General features: G+C 41.5%; 1 protein-coding gene across 1 annotated transcript in view; it reads right to left on the bottom strand.

Moving 5' to 3' along the window:
* Positions 1-3,372: 3,372 nt before the first annotated feature.
* The window catches only part of LOC114004477 (protein POLR1D), a 54,355-nt gene continuing 40,111 nt past the window's right edge, over positions 3,373-17,616 (bottom strand). Inside the window, exon 3 of the mRNA XM_027767223.1 lies at positions 3,373-3,654. Within this exon, the coding sequence (XP_027623024.1) occupies positions 3,393-3,654 (262 nt within the window). The 3' untranslated portion in view covers positions 3,373-3,392. The remainder of the gene's footprint in view (positions 3,655-17,616) is intronic.

Raw genomic sequence — 17,616 nt, 5'->3', positions numbered from 1 at the left:
CATGGGACTTTTCACTCAGATGGTCCTGGCTTCAGACACCATTTCTGCCACTTCCTAGCTCTGTCACCTGGGTAAACTTTTTAACATATCCTTGGTTTCCCTTGTAAAGTGGGGGTGGGGGTAGCAGCACCTTCTTCCTAGGGTAGTGGGATGATTACACCGTCATAGGTAAAAGGCCTAATATGTCTTGTCCACAGGGATAGACAACAATGTTAACTCTCCACACAGGTTCAATAAAGCCACCAAAACCTTTGGTAGAAATATTTAAGAGTTTCCTAGATTCAGCTCCTCTGGTGAGGGGAGCCCCAACACAGGACTCCCCTTAAATAAATAGGTTTCAGTTTAACAGGAATTCACCTCGTACAATGTCTATTCACTAAGCACAGCTTACCTACAGATATTCTCTATGATTCAAAGATGATGGAATGACAGATGTGTATGTAGTTAATTATAACATAAAAATGCAGGTGTCATGTTAAGTCACTTCAATGATCCAATGGAGGATGATAAAACCTACCTGGTTGACTTAAAGCAGATCTGCCATCAATCACAGGGAACTTCAAAACTCCAGAGCCTTCCAGAATCAGACTTGAGGAGCAGGCCTTTAGTGGTCAGCCCCTCCTGGTACCCCCCCCCCACCCCGCACATACACATTCTTCTCCCTTCATGCGCAAGTGGTTCAGAATGCTAGCCACTGACAGGAGACCAGGTCTGGCAGAGACCACAACTTCCACTTATATCTCTCAGAGACTGTATTTTCTAAAATGAGGTAAAACAAAAAAATGAAGTCTGCTAAGTTGCATTTGTGTTTCAGTCTTAACTGCAGAAGCATGGAGTGCTGTCCCTATACCTTAGGGCTTTTTGCACTTCTTTCTCTACTTAAAGTTTAGAGACCAATACAAACACTTTAGTTCGTAGATGAGGTAAACAGAAGTCCAGAAAGGTGAGCCAGACAAAGTCTCACAGCTAGTCCATAGGCAGGACTAAGATTCCATTTCCCTAGCCTCTACCTGGCTTTGTGATCTGTCAATATAGTTACCGCGGAGTCAGAGAGTAAGACTGCTGCAGGCAGGAGCTCCCAGCAGCACCAGCATGTGAACACAGGTAGGTGGTACGTACATTTAGGACCAGTACCTTCTCTAACATCTATTTATATAGACAAGGAATGAAATGGGATAATTTGCTCTTGACATTTATATATAGGAAACTATGGTTGCTCTTAATGAAAGCTTTAAAGAGGTAATGAAATTTTTCAAAGTGGAACAATGGTTTTTAAAGGGGCTTTTTTTTTTTTTTTTTTTTTAAGAGAGGGTTTTTTGCTATAGGGCATGTGTGTTCACCAGAGAGTCAGAAAGCGAGAAATCACCCCCCAAGGAGGATGGTCATGCCACAGTTCCTTCTCCTCCATTCTCCTCTTGGGATTTTGGGCATGCATGCACATGCGCCCAGCATGAGTTTCAAGCTGCCAGGTCCAGGACTCGAACCACGGCGGGCTACATGGGAGTCCAGTGATGTAATCATTATACCACCTGCTGGTCCTGGAAAAATGGTTTTGTAGGCCACTTATACTTTAGCACAAATTACATTACAATCACTCCCTTTTATTTTGTCTATTTATTTTTGAGAGATTTTTGCTATAAGGATTGTGTGCTCTCTGGAGAGGCAAGAGAGAGACAGAGAGACAGAAAGCAAGAAATCACCTACCAGGGTGATGACCATGCCACAATCCCTTCTCCTCCATCTCCCTCTCAGGATTTTGGGCATGTATATCATGTGCCCTGTGTGAGTTTCAAGCTACTGGGTCTGGGACTTGAACTGCCGTCTTTTATGTGGGAGTCCAGGGCTTTAACTAATACACAACCTGCTGACCTCCTCTCTTTTAAAGAATAAAGAACTTGCAGGTTTGTTGTAAACACAGAGCACATAGACAAATGATACAATTTGGCTTTATTTTTACTTAATTATAACAATAATTTTTTAAAAAAAAACTCCATGACTCTGTGCAATGTCTAATAAATCTTTAAATACAAAACACTTTGAATTTAGCACAAGTACTCTAGGCTAATGCACAACTAGATCTGGGTAAAGTCAGAAGAAATGATTAATCTTGTATGTTTGAAAGGATTGTGTATCATTACAAAGTCACAGCTGAGTCCCTGGGGTCTGGGGTGGGAGAAAGGGTGGGTCAAGGGAGGACGCTCTGGGTCTGACATTCTTGAGCACACTGAGGGTGTGCAGAGAACAGGTTGGTGGGGGCAGTGACACATGGTCTATTCTCATGTTTTCTCTAACACCCCAAAGCTGACTTTTCAGGTGTGCTCTTGCCTAGCATATAAGGCTTTCCATGGCTGCCAGGAGGCAGGGAGCAGAGCAGTGGCAGAGGGATTACCTGGGGGCAGCCAGGCACACACACTGAGGAGGCGCTGGAAAACTGGGGAGGGGGACCCGGAGACAGCTTCTTCTTCCTTTTGTAGACTGAGGAGGAAGGTGTTTGGGGACCTTTTCCTGAGTATGAAGGAGGAATACAAATTTGAAAGGTAATATTTGTATGTTAAAACATATTGAACCAATAGATGGGGAGATGTAAACACACTTTTATTCAAACTGAAGACTTTTGTAACAACCATACTAACAGTAGTATTTCGTAAGTTTTTAGCTAAATAAGATTCAACACTAAAATAATGACGGTAATTTTAACTTTGGAGGGCTCTTTTTAAAGCACCACTTAAAAACCTATATATTAAAAGAATTAAATATAGAAAGATTGTTTTAAGTAAGGAATGAGTTTGAGAATGCACAGGAAACAACAGAACCGATTTTTAACCTCTGGTAACTGATACACACCACTAAATCAAAGCCATTTTGAGATTTCTTACACTGTTCACTTAATAAAAAACAAATGAGAGCTATCGAAGAGTTCCCTGGTAGATTCCCAGCTGTTGGAGGCCTACGACCTTTTGTAAGTATGATCACTGACTGGCTAATTTCTAAGTTTTAAATCTCACACTCAAAAAAGTAAAGATTTACAAGTATTTTATTTTTGAGAAAATCTGAGAAATAACCAAAGGAATTGGAACTAGTTTTAACAATCTCTGAAAATTTTAAACTCTAGATTTACATATTTTGAAACTAACTTCGAAACAAGATAGAGTACAAACGATGTACGTGTACACTGCACTGCTGAAGCGGCTCAAACTTGCCAAGACACCTTTACAGCAAGTTCCTTTGGACTTGCTTCCTCCAAGAGGCGCCAGGTCATTTTTTGCTTGTCACCAACAGCCTCGTTAAAAGAAACGATAAAGAACCTACTGTATAAATCACTCTCAGGTGTCCGCCCTGCCAGCTACAACAGCCCAGCCGGCGGTTGCCGGCCTGGCCGTCTGCCCCCCGCCTCACCGCCGCCGGCTGGGACGCTTTTCATACTTGTCTTGGGTGCTCCGCTTCCTGGGTGGAGAGGAGCCGCGAGAGCGGCTGCTGTGCTTGTAAGGATGGCTTCTGTGCTTCTTAGGGCTTTCTTCTTTCCTGTCCTGGCTTTTCGCAGGCTCCTTACTGCCCTCTTTTTGTTCTTGATCTTGCTCTTTATGGGAGGGCAATGTGTTCTTAATTGTGTTAATCAGAAATCTTTTATTCGTCCCAGCAAGAGGACACTTCATCCTAAGGTGGAGGAAGAGAAAAGGGAAACCATCACAAGAGCTAGCAAACCCACTGTCACGAGCAGTACCGGAGGAGCCAGTGTGCAGGGCGGTGTCTGAGTCGTTCAGCTTTCCTTGCATGCCACCTAGTGTAAACTCTGAGCACAGGGGGAGACAGACGCAGCTCCTGAGGACGGCCAGCTGCACTTGTCGGAATGCTTCATGCCTTCTTCCTCCTGCCAGGTTTACATGTACAGGTAACGTGAATTAAAGGGATCACCTAACATTTTCTCCTGAAATAATAAATGTCTGATTTGACTATAACTTGTTTTATATTAAATCTATTGTACCTTCCTTTTTATTATCAACAAGTGAAAACATGTCTTTCTGAGGAATGAGAAAGTAAATCCTGTTTTTACTTGAATACATGAACTAAATGTTCTAGTCTAGAAATTAAAAGAAAAAAAGGGTAAAGAATCCATCAATATGTATGTAATAATCTCTTTTTGCCACCCCCCCCCCCGCCTCTTTTAAGGTTTTTGTCATAGGAACTGTGTGCTTGCTGGAGACAGAGAGAAACAGTGAGAAAGAAAGGGAGAAATCACCCCCTGGGTGGATGGCCACACTGCAGTCCCTTCTGTTTTCATCCTGGGATTTGGGGCACACACACACATGAGCCTCATATGGTTAGTTGCTGGGTCTGGGAATTGAACTGTGGTCGCCCATGTGGAATCCAGTGCCTTAGCCATCACACCACTTACTGACCCCCTCTTTTAGCTTTGTAAAAAGGCTCCCATACATTTTATTTACAGACTCTGGTCTGTGCTCTGTAGAGGCACTTTCCTCACACTCACCCTCTGGGTAAATTTTTGTGCAGTGTATATTTAAGTAGTTTCATAATTCAAGTTGATCCAGGAAAAATAACTCCACGAGAAAACTGGCATTCTTTTCTCTTTTTAACATCAACAACGCAATTTTTAATATGGGTTGTGCCTGAGCTTTTATTTGAAGGGAAAAGCCAAGGATGGCTTGGAAGGACCCTGGCTGGCTGGGGTGGGGTGGGTTAGGTGGGATTTGACATCAGATCTTTCCGTGATATGCCAGCACACATTTTAGAAATGAAGATAAGTCTTCATTCTATTAATAAATCTGACAGGGCAACGAGAAAGCAAGCAAGATGTGAAAGCAAAAGTTTTGTGTAAAGAAGTTATAAAATCTGCTCCAACAGATAGAAGAATAAAGGGAGCAACATCGATGCCTATGTCTGAGGAGCTCAATTGAGGCAGCTGCTCTGGGCTTTAATGCAGTAATTCATTGTGCTGACTCTCACAGGCAGTTGTTTTATTGCTATGAAATCATACAATGTGATGATTGTATGATTTCATATGCACAACGTGATGATTAATGGGATGTCCCACATGCTGTGGAATCTCACTACCCTATGGGAGTCAGTCTTGTGGATATATAATAATCTCATTGCCTCTAAGCCGTCGAATGATAATAAGTGACTACTTTAGAGGTTTGCATGCAGATCAATGAGTAAGAACATGTAAATTGCTTAGAATAATGCCTGACATATAATAAGCACTTAGTAAATTTTAGCCTTAGCACATAGCCTAGCTCTACAATTTAATTAGCTGTGTGACCATGAACAAGTTATTTAGCTCCTTTCTGCATTGGTTTTCTCCATCTATAAAATGGGAATAAAAGAAGTAACCACCTTATAAAGTTATTGTGAGGGTTTAATGAGATAATACATAAAACATTTAGTATGATAACTGGCACACAGCAAATCTTCAATAACTGTTACCTATGAGTCCATAATTTCTTATTTCCAATGCCAACATTTGAATACCAACTTGATTTCATTTTACATAATCAAAATTTGTCAGCAAAACGTGGGCTGACCTGACACTAGACTATTTATACACAATCCTCATCCCATTCAGTGTAAACATTCATGTGTTTTGGTGCGGACAATTGAATGAGTACCTTGGATGGTGGGAGGGGTTTTGTATTACACACTACATGTACTACAGTGCCTTTCTAAAATGTGAAAATATCTGAACTTAGAAATTTACTTGGGGGCTAATAGGTGGCATGGTGGCTGAGGTGCTGGACTCCCACTTGGCCGACCAAGGTTTGAGTCCCAGACCTCGTGGCTTGCTTTTCACTTTCCATCTTTCTTTCTGTGTCTCCCTTTGGCAAATTAAAAATAATAATGATAAATAAAAGTAAATAAAAAATTATTTTAAAAAAGAAATTTGTCTGGATCTAAGGGTTTTAAACAAGGGACTATATATAGACTTATGTTATTATTTTCACTCTCTCTTCATGAAAGAGTCCATGTAGCACTCAAAAATATTAATATGGCAGAGATTTCTCCAAAAGGGCAATTCATAGCATACCAAAATCTCAAGAATTTGTTAATCAAGCACAGAGTAGAATATCTGATGTTACTCACTGTTAAAAAAAGAAAAAGAATCTTGCCATCATTAAAAGTCAGAGACATTTTGTTTAAAATATTTATTTAATTTTATTACCATATTACTATTTTAATTTGCTATAGGGCTCATGTGCTCACCAGAGAGAGACAGAGAGAAAGGGGGAAAGTAAGAAAGCAAGCCACCAGGTCCAAACTTGAACCATAGTAGGCCATGTGGGAGTCTAACACCCTGACCACCATGCCACCTGCTGGCCCCTGAAGTCAGAGACTTTTTACAGAAATTATAAAAATGGTTAAAATAAAATTTTTTTGATACTTAAAAAGTTTAGACTTCTGTTCCTCCAATCATTTCCTGGTCTTTTGGCTAAGATCCAGTGTAGGTCCAGAAGTCTTGATTGATACCAGGATCAGTGGACAGCCAGATATTACCTCTTAAAATCTGTATTTCTAACTGTTCCCCAAACTCTCTAGGACTCAGTGTCCTCAAATGGAAAACTAAAGACTGAAGTAAGCAGGTAATCTCTGAAGTCCCTTCTTGTTTTACTATTTTTCTGCTCAAGTTCTGTATGTTAATTCTCTAGGAAGCCGTCTCCTCTCACTCACCACCCTAGGAAATGTCTTCATTGCCTTGTTCTGTCTGCCTGTGCGTTTCTCAGCTCTTTCTTACTGCCATCTTTTCCTGTATGTGACATGGCACAAGAGGCATGTGGCATCAGATACTCAACTATTATATAGCTTTTTCTCATCTCAGTTTTGTGGTAAAAATCTGGGCCTGGCCACAGCTGCCTGATTTGTCTGCACTGTCTGTCACCTCTGTCACTGTCTATGCCCCAAAAAGGTACACTGGAGCCAGGGACCCAAGGAGGCCACAGGACAGGGCAGCTGCTTTCCTGTTGTAGCTCTCACTGCAGAATGTTGACTTGTTCACACTGGCTAGTTATTTTTATTTTGGGCTTATTTTGGGTTCTCAAAAGTTATCCTGGCTCACATGGAAAGAGCCAGATTTAAGGTGGTAACAGCATAAACGGCTATAAAACCCTAAATATCACGAGACTGGATAAAACTGCTCTAAAAAGTACCCACGACACACTGTCAGATCTCAGATCTGGCATCCTAAGTTAAATGTCACAAGAGAAGTGATTACCTTCACTTTTTAGCCTGTCAACCCAGAAACTGAGATGAAGGGTTCCACATACCAGAGGAGAAGCAGATTCCTGGCAAATCTGCTATTAAAGGTGGATCAGTGTAGGGAGATAAACTTGTCTTTTCTTCTGAGTAGGCACACTGTGTAAAATAGAAGGCACCTGCTCCATGCAGTTACCATACTCGTCTTAAGAAATGCAGTAAATTATTTAGTAGTAGTATTTCTAGATCTTCTCTAGAAACACAGTATTTATCTAGATTTGTATAAGACAAATCTAGAGAACAAAAAGGGGAAGCTAAATGTAATGTGGTTTTCTGATTTTAGTGTTTCACTTCTCCTCTAGGATGGGGTAGTAGTATCTAGCTTTCCACAGATTAGACTTGCCACTTTCGGTTTCTAAGATAGTTTCATGAATATGACCCATCAAAGAATGACATACAATCACTAGTCAAGAGTTTTATGGTAGAATAATAACAATGATTTGCTATTTTAGGAAGCAAACACCCCATGCCATTACCAATGTTAACGTCTTTTCATCTCTGCAACCATCATCCAAGTTACAGAGAAACAAAGAAAAGATAAAGCAACTTTACGATCCTAGGCTAGCAGAATGCAGAGCCAGTTGGGAACCAGGCACTCCTGCTCCAGTGGCTGCCCTTGCAGTACTGTCCTGGATGGGGAAGAAGAGTAGAACAAAGACTTGCAGCAGTCTAATCAGATGGTCAATTAACAAGCAGTCAGGAAAGACAGCGCAGATGCATGCTTGTCAGCACGACTGTAGCCGGCAGTCCTCCACCCAGGACAGGCACCATGCAGCAGATCACAGTGGCAGGTCTGCTAAGAATGGCTGGCGCTCAGGAGCCCAGGAGAATAATCAACACAGACCAAAACAAAGGTGGAGAATCTTTAAAACACAATTGTCTTTGAGATGTGTGAAGTAACATATGCACTGGAAAATTATGATTCATAAAAATTATTTTTATGGTGAGGGAAAGAGATGCCTTAGGGTCATGGAACCAGGGTTCCATGCAACACACCCTAATGAGTCCTTTATTCTATAGCCAAATCCTTTCCATACCAGCAAACAACATTTCTTCTTCTTCTTCTTCTTATTATTATTATTTTGGGCCATACAAAATGTATGCTCACCAGAGAGTGACAGAGAGAGAAAGCAAGAAATCACTCCCTAGGAGGGATGGCCACCCTGGAATCCCACCTCCTTCATTCTCCTTTTAGGATTTTGGGCATGCACGCACATGCACCTGGCATGGTTTTTGAAGCTGCTGGGTTCCAGATTTGAATTGTGATCAGCCACATGAGAATCCAGTGTCACTGTTCCCCAGCAAACAGTATTTTACCTTCCATTCTATACACTTATTTGCTTGATCATGGCTGTAAGTCTAAACTAATGCCTGTACAAAGATTGAGACAGAGAGCCAGCAGCTAGCATGGAGGTTAAGACATTAAACTTAACCACCCACATGGCTGACCGCAGTTCAAGTCCTGGACCCAGCAGCTTAAAACTCAAGTCAGGCACATGTACGTGCATGCCCCAAATCCTGAGACAAGAATGGAGAAGGGACTGAAGCATGGCCACCCTCCTTGGGAGTGATTTCTTGCTTTCTCTCTCTCTGGTAAATGTGCGCAACCTAAAAGTAAAAATCTTTCCAAAACAAAAAGGCTGAGACAGAAGCACAACTATACTCTAAATACTCCATTAAACAAGGGCTGTACTGTTTCGGACCAGCAGATGGTGTAATGGTTACGTTGTTAGACTCCCACATGGCTGACTGCCATTCAAGTCCTGGATCCAGGACCTTGAAACTCACACCTGGCGAGTGTGCATGCGTGCCCAAAATCCCAAGAGGAGAAGGGACTGTGGTGTGAACATCTACCCTGGGGGGTGATTTTTTGCTTTTTGTCTCTGTGTCTCCAGCAAGTGCACGTTCCCTATAGCATAAATCTCTCTCTCTCAAAAAACCAACAAAATGAGGGGAACACTGTTTATCTTGATGAGTTGATTAGAGCTGCTTTTGTTGTTTCGTGCCCCAGCCACAACTACCATAACCTCCTATGGTGCTACAGTTTAGCATTTGACAATCAAATGCATCAGCTGTGGCCACCTGAGAAATGCTTTTATAGTGCTATAATTCCCATTACTAAACTTTAACCCTTCTTATTCTTTACACGATAGCCCTAAGATTCAAGGTAGATAGTCACTGGTTTCAGCATTGTGCCTAAAAGTAATAAAAGACAGTTGACATATATACGTATGTGTGTGTATGTTTTGTTATGATTTTTGCCGTAGGGCATACACATTTGCCGAGACAGAGAGGGAGACAGTGAGAGAGAAAGTGAGAAATCAGACCCCCAGGGGGAATGGCCATGTTGCAATCCCTTGTCTTCCATTCTTCTTTGGGATTTTGGGTACATACGCACACGTTCCTTGTGTGACTTTCAAACGTCTGGGTCCAAGGTTTGAAATTGTGGGCAGCTATGTGGGAGTCCAGTGCATATGTACACTATTTATTTATTGTTTAAAAATATAAGAACCTTTCACATGCAAGGCATTAAATGCTAAGCCCTGTAGCAAAGATAACACTAGGGCATCTGCCTATGTAGCTCTACTGTTTAGAAGACTACTGAGAGGAGCACAAGGTAGAAGTTCCAAAGCAGATATGTGAATAGTGGTAGACTCAGACAGACACTGAGGCTACATTCCTTGCCCTTCTACTCCCTTAGCAATGCGAATCATTCATCTAGACGTGTGACCTAACAGTAAGACATTCAGTGCCCCCAGAATCACTTTCATAACTGAAAATGAAAGGAATGTGGTAAATGGGGCAGTAAGCCCTGGCATTTCAGTGTGCTGCCAGACAGTAACACACAGAAGGGAGCTGGTGCAGTACAATGAGCATTAGGCTACAGAAAGTTAAAGTCTCAGCAGCAGTTAGCTAGCAGGGAGGCTTGGGAAACCACTTTGGGTCCCAAGTTCTTTAAAAACATAAACAAAATTAAAAAATTAAAAACAGGTCTTGGACCTTCGTGTCCCTGAAGTACTGCGAAGAGCCTCACCTGAGCCCTCTGTGATCATCTGAGATCCAAGCCCTTTCCTCCCTTGCTATGGGTTCTAACAGAGAGCGCATGTGCCGCTTTGTGATCACCTGCTCTTTGGCGTCATCCAACAGTGGCGTAAAAACCTTACGGCCCGGAAGGTGAGGCTTCTCTGTAGTAGCCCATTCGTGGCCTCTTAATGTACCCACCATTGCTTAAAAAAAAATTTTTTTTCCAGACAAAATGATGTTTTAAAATGAAGTTTTACAAAAGGAGTATCCTTTTATTACGAGAAGCAGATCTCACACATAATATATTGTATCCATTATTGTGGTGAGGAAAACACTGCTCACAGCAAAAAAATTCAACCTTAATTTAACTAATTGAATTAAAATAAAAACACCTATTTAATAAAATGATCTACCAGTGTTGTAGCTTCTACTGCTTTTGTGAACATAGTTTTTCAAATAATTAATTTATTTATTATTTTTAAAAATTTGCTATAGGGCACAAGCTCTGAACAGAGAGAGAGAGGGAGAAAGTGAACAGCAAGTTATCAGGTCTGGGACTTGAACCAGGGTCAGCCAAGTGGGAGTCCAGTGCCCCCACCACCAAGCCGTCTGCTGACCCAGTGAACATACTTTTTATTAAGGATTAGGCTGTTAAATTTGAAGGTCCAGAAAAAAAAAGTGGTAATTACATATCTGAAACAAAGTTTCAGAACTACAGCTTTTATTTCCAAGCTAACTTCAATCACACAAACCTGTTTTCGCATGACCTCTTTATCAATTTCTCTCTCTCAAAAGTGAGTCAACTGTAAAAATCTTTCTTGATCCAGAACTTTGAAAAAGTTGCTATTTGTTAAGGCACATTCTTTTTTTTTTTTTTAATAATTATTTATTTAATTTTATTTATTCAGAAAGACACACACACACACAGAGAAGGAAAGTGAGAAAGCAAGCCACCAGGTCCAGGACTCCAACCATGGTCGACCACGTGGGAGTGTCCAGCGCCTTAACCACCACACCACCTGTTGACCTATTGGCCCCCAAGGCACATTCTTAACAATAGATTTGACAAAACACAAAAATTCCTATTTTTTCTTCCTCTTTTAAATTTTTTATTTTATTGCTCAGAGAATATTTAAATGGATTTTAAAAATGTGTGCCTAAGACTGGAAAAATTATTTGCTTTTCAATACAAGTCAGTCAATGGCACAAAACAGAACAACAATGTAGGTGACTTTTACACCTTCTATAAATTGATCACAAGCTAAAACAGAAAAGCATCCAAAAATGTCATTCCTGGGACCAGCAGTTAGCGTAATGGCTATGTTGCTGGACTCCCATGTAGTCAATCGTGGTTGGAGTCCTGGACCCGGTGGCTTAAACTCATGCCGGGCGCATGTGCGTGCGTGCCCAAGATCCTGAGAGGAGAATGGAGTAGAAGGGATTATGGCGCGGCCATCCCCACTGAGGGGTGATTTCTTGCTTTCTCTCTGTCTCTCTCTGTCTTCTGGCAAGTGCATGCTCCCTATAGCAAAAACCTCTCCAAAAAAAAAGTCGTTCTTCAAAACAATTAAGTTAAGAAAACTGAAGAATCAAACTCCTTCAAATTCAATTTTTGGGGCTCTTTGTACTAAAATACAAGGCTTTCCAAATATAAGGCTGAAAGTTTCACAGGCATTAAACTAAAAAATTATATTGGGGTATAGATAAGTTGGAGTGAATGAAACCAGAAAAAAAAAAAAAAGCTTAGAAGACAAAGAAGCTGGGAAAATTTCTGAAATTTATGCTTATAAACTCCTGAAAAGAAAGTCATATGCACCAATATTTCAAATTCCCCCAGGCCTAGGTCAACAGCAGCTTCTAAAAAAACACATCCAAGGATATAGCACCAATGGTCTCTTTCATTGTCAAATAAAAAATGGCATCACATTTTCTTTAGTTCAGCAATCTCTTTTCTGGCACCTGTTAAACCACCTTCCTATTTTTCATGAAATATCCAAAATGTAAAAATTACACTTACCCTAGATCTACTTTAAATTTTAAAGTAAATACAAAGGTCCTAGATGCTCAGAAAAGCAGCCCACAGTCTTCTAGTGAGCAGAAGGCTGTCTATTCCTCTCAGCCCTGTGTGAGGGGCCTACCGTGCTGGGGCGGGTCCTGGGCCATGGCTGGGCACCAGGACTTAAGTACAGAGGAGCGGTTGGCTCAGGCCTTAGATTCTACAGAACAGTTTTGTAGCATCTTAAACAAACAGGAGTTAGGAAAGTGTTTTTCAAGTATGTGTGTACTTTAGAATCATGTGGGCATCTTTTTAAAATTTCAGGACCCAGGACACACCCCAAGCTAATAATGACTAATAGGGAATGGTCACCAGTATTTCTTTAAGTTCTCCAGGGGATTCCAAATGTGCAGATAAATTTGGAAACCACCAATTAGTGATTAAAAGTTTCTGTTTACAGACACACATGAATAGCTGGAAACTGTTTAGCCAGGATGTACAGCATATAGGGCAGATGCTCATCTCAGCACCTCACTGGGGCAGAAGCAAGCCATTGTGCTAGGTCCAGACCTGCGTTCTCAGTTTGTACCTATCAGTGTGTGCCAGATCAAAACTGGCTAGGAAAAAGTCAGGGGCCCTTGGAGTTACTAAGCACCTAGAGATCCCTGCATCTGGAGAAACATGAACAAAAAAAAGTAAAAAAAAGAGAGAAAGTGAGAAATCACCCCACTCTCCCTCGGGGGGATGGCCACACCACACAGTCCCTTCTCTTCCACTCTCCTCTTGAGATTTTGAGCATGCATACATATGCGCTGGGTGTGATTTTCAAGCTGCAGGATCTGGGACTTGAACCGCAGCTGGCCATGTGGGAATCCAGCCCCTTAACCACCACACCACCTGCCAGTCCTGATGACTGCCTTTTTAACCTTTACTAATCTAACGGTTGACAAAAACAGTATCCTATTATTTAAGAGGAATATATACCCCTATGCATACACTCTTACTCTTGGCATATTATAAATTCTGAGGGTAGGAATCTTTGCTGTTCAAGATAGAGATGTATCTGAGTGCTAAAATAGTATCTAGTGCTACTTAGTGCTCAATAAATATCTCTTAGTCATCTGTTTACTGGCCATTTATAGTTTGACTCTGAAAACGTTGATATACAGTTGTGTGTCACTTAATGATGGATATATATTCTGAGAAATGTGCCATTAGGTGATTTCATTGTTGAGCAAATATTACAGAGTATACTTGCACAAACCTAGACGGCATAGCCAACTATCCATCCAAGTTATATGTCATAGCCTATCAGTCCTGATCTATAAACCTAGACAGCATATGCTCATGAACAGAATACTCCAGGCCACTGTCACACGATGGTAAGATTTGTATATCTAAACATATAAAAAACATTAAAAAGCACAATGAAAATCGATACGATGGCACACCTGTAGAGGGCATTTGCCATGAATGGAGCTTCCAAGATTGGAAGCTGCTCTAAGCGAGTCAGTGAGCAAATGGTTGAATGAATGTGAAGGATTAGGACATTACTGCATACTACTGTAAACTTTATAAATACCGTACACTGAGGCCACACTAAATTTATAAAAAAATGTTGGGGGCCACCCAGTGGCATGGTGGTTAAAGTGGCTGAATCCCACAAGGCCTACTGCGTGCTTCTAGTCTCGGACGCAGTGGCTTGAAAAGTACACTGGGTGCATGTGCATGTGTACCCAAAGTCCTGAGGGGAGAGATGGGGGAGAAGGAGCTTCAGCATAGAGGATAATTTCTTAGTTTACCCCTCTCTTTCTCTTCATCTCTCTATGACGAATGCAAGTGCCTTGTGGCAAAATTTTAAAAATAATACTTTCCTTTTTTCAATAATAAATTAATCTTAGCTTACTATTATTATTCTTTACTTTATAATGACTCAATTTTTAAAAACTTTTTGATTCTTTTGTAATAACACTGAGCTTAAAACACACATTATATGGGACCAGCAGTTGGCATAATGGCTATGTCACTGGACTCCCATGTAGTCAACCGTGGTTCACGTCCCGGACCCGGTGGCTTAAACTCACGCCGGGCGCATGTGCGTGCGTGCCCAAGATCCCGAGAGGAGAATGGAGGAGAAGGGATTGCGGTGTGGCCATCCCCCCTGGGGGGTGATTTCTCGCTTTCTGTCTCTCTGTCTCTCTCTGTCTTTCTGGCGAGCGCACGTGCCCTATAGCAAAAAAAAAAAAAAAAAAAAAAAACCCTCTCCAAGAAAACAAACAAACACACATTATACAGATGTACAAAAAATTTTATCTTTATATCCTTGTCTATAAGTTTTTTAGTTTTAATTATGATTATTTTGCTTTTTGAACTTTTTTGTTGAAAACTAAGGCACAAGCACGCACACTAGCCAAGGTCTACACAGGTCAGGATCATCAGTATCACTTACTGTCCTCCACCTCCACATCTTGTCTCACTGGAAAGTCTTCGGGGGCAATAACATGCATGAAGCTGTCATTTCCTATGATAATAACGCCTTCTTCCCGAATACCCCCTGAAGCACCTGCCCACTTCAGGAAGTGTCATTCTTTTCAGAAACATGTCCATGGTGGTTAGGTTTGTTTCTCTTTTTCTGAATCATAGATCTGCTTATAAACAGATAAGGCACCATGAAATTCTTCTCTATTAATAAAAAGCCTTTTGGAATAGGGCTCCATGCTTTCAAACATTTTTTTTAAGTTTATGTCTTCCATGAGAAAAAAGACAAAGACAGAAACACCCCCAATAGGGTCATCTTGCCACAATCCACTGCTAGTCTCAGCCAGCCCTGACCATGGGGACATGAGAATGTTCTGCATGAACAGGCAGATCCCAGGACGTAAACCAATCATGTTCCAGTTATGTAACTACTGCACCACCAACTGGTCCCTATGTTTTTGTACTCCTCCCCACCCCCAGGTTTTAAACTTTGTCTTCGCATATTTAAAAAACTGTGCATTCCTGGAGCCAGCAGGTGGCATGGTGTTTAAGGTGCTGAACTCCCATGTGGCTGACCATGGTTTGAGTCCCAGACTTGGCGGCTTTGAAAATCACACCGGATGTGTGCCTGTGCATGCTTGTCCAAAATCCGAGAGGAGAAGGAATTGCGGCATGGCTATTCCCACTAGGGAATGACTTCTCACTTTCCCTCTCTCTGTCTCTCTCTTTCTGGTGAGCACACACACCCTATAGCAAAAACCTTCCAAAAAAAACCCCAAACAAAAAATGGTACATTCCAATAATTAAAATAGGTCAAATAGGGACCTGCAGATGGCATAATGGTCACATCACTGGACTCCCATTTAGTTGACTGCAGTCTGAGTCCTAGACCTAGTGGCTTAAAACTCACACTGGGTGCGTGTGTGTGCGTGCCCAAAATCCCAAGAGAAGAATGAAGGAGAGAAGGGACTGCGGTGTGGCCATCCCCCCAGTGGGTTACTTCTTGCTTTCTATCTCTGTCTCTCCAGAATGCACAAGCACCCTAAAGCAAAAATCTCTCTTAAAAAAAATCGATTAAACAAAAATTAGCACTCTAACTAAATTGCATATCTTTTTTTTTTTTATAAAGGAATTATTTTATTGGGGACAGCAGATGGCATGGTATTTAAGGGTGCTGGACTCCCACACGGCCAACCGCAGTTTGAGTCCTGGACCTGGTGGCTTGCTTTCTCACTCTCTCTCTCCCCCTCTCTAGTCAAATTAAAATAAATAAAGTTAAATAAAATAATTGTTTTTAAGAATTATTTATTATTATTTTCTAGTTTGATCAGAGAGAGACAGAGAAAGAGAGAGAGGGAAAGTGAGAAAGCAAGCTATCAGGTCCAGGACTTGAACTGCGGTCAGCCATGTGGGAGTCCAGTGTCTTTAACCACCACGCCACCTGCCGGTCCCTAAACTGCATCTTAAGGTCTGCAGAACACATTGGACCAGCTTGGTTTTCACTCTACATTTCACCATGGTCCCACGCAGCTTCTTTCTTCACCAACATGCAAGTTCTTTTACTTTCCTGTCAGCCAGATAGATGGGAGAAGCAGGCCTGCCTTTGACGTCAGAAATTCTTGATTCTTTGATGTGAACAGGACAGCACAACCTCCTTGCATCTTAGGAGTTAAACAGCTAAAAGAAGTAACTAAGAAGGCAACGGCTGTGGAACGTACAGAGCATATGGTGGTGCACGCCTCATGACAATTCGCCTGCTTGCTTCTCTTATTCGATCATTTATTTGAAAGGCAGTGGTTTTTTTCTCTTATATTTCTGTCTTATTCAATTTAGACGTATCCAACTTCTCAATCTCAGGTCTATCAATTTTGTCAGACATGGTTGAGGAGAAAGAGCAAGGAGCACTGGAGAGCGGTATCTGCCCATTTTCTGTGGCCACCCAGGAGTCGTTTTCACACTTTTTAAGGAGCTCACTGAGGTCTGGGAATGCTTTGACTAAACCCTTTACTGTGATTTTTGGGGAGAAGACTTTTTTTCCTGCAGTTTCCTCTTCTCTTGCTCTTCTTCAGCTTTGCATTGCTCTTCTAGTTCTCACAGTCAATTCCCCAAGAACCACCTTTAGGAACTCCTCAGTGCCATCCTCTTCCACACCCAGGTTACGGTTGTGTCATCTCAACCATAGCCTTGTTGCTTTTAGCAAAACCTCCTCATCCTTGGCAAGTCCTTTGAAGTCATAGACAAGCCTTTTGAATGTCTTTTTCCACATGCCATTCATACATTTCCTGGTCATGGCACCTCAAGCTTACGCAAAGTTCTAGAAGTCATCATAGATGTTTTACTCGTTTAAAATTGCATCAGTCTTCTCAGTTGTTGCAATAGCCTGGACAAAGGTCCTCCTTAGGTAGGTTTTCTTTTTATTCTTTTTAAAGATTTTTACTGTATATAGATTTTTGTTATTTGTGCTTGCCAGAGAAACAGAGAGGGAGAGAATGAGAGAAGGTGAGATAACACCCCCCTGTGGGGATGGCATGCCACAATCCCTTCTCCTCCATTCTCTCCTCAGAATTTTGGGCATGCACACACATGCTCCCAGTGTGAGTTTTAAGCAACCATGTCTGGGACTTGAACTGTGGTTGACTGTGTGGGAGTCCAGCAATGTAACCATTACACCATCTGCTGGTCCCCAAAGCAGAGACTTTTAACAGTTTCCATCACTCTGGTCTTGTTTTTCAAGATAGGAGCTATAGTGAAATGGGACATGCCTGACTGCTGAGCAATGACCATCACTGATTTTCCACCTTTGTAGTCTTTAATCACTTCAAATTTCATTCCCAAGCCACTAAACTGATGCCACT

The sequence above is a fragment of the Tupaia chinensis genome, unplaced genomic scaffold (assembly GCF_000334495.1).
Source record: "Tupaia chinensis unplaced genomic scaffold, TupChi_1.0 Scaffold144045_1, whole genome shotgun sequence".
Lineage (NCBI taxonomy): Eukaryota > Metazoa > Chordata > Mammalia > Scandentia > Tupaiidae > Tupaia > Tupaia belangeri.
Note: the sequence above shows the minus strand (reverse complement) of the source record. Positions and strands in the feature narration are given on the sequence as shown.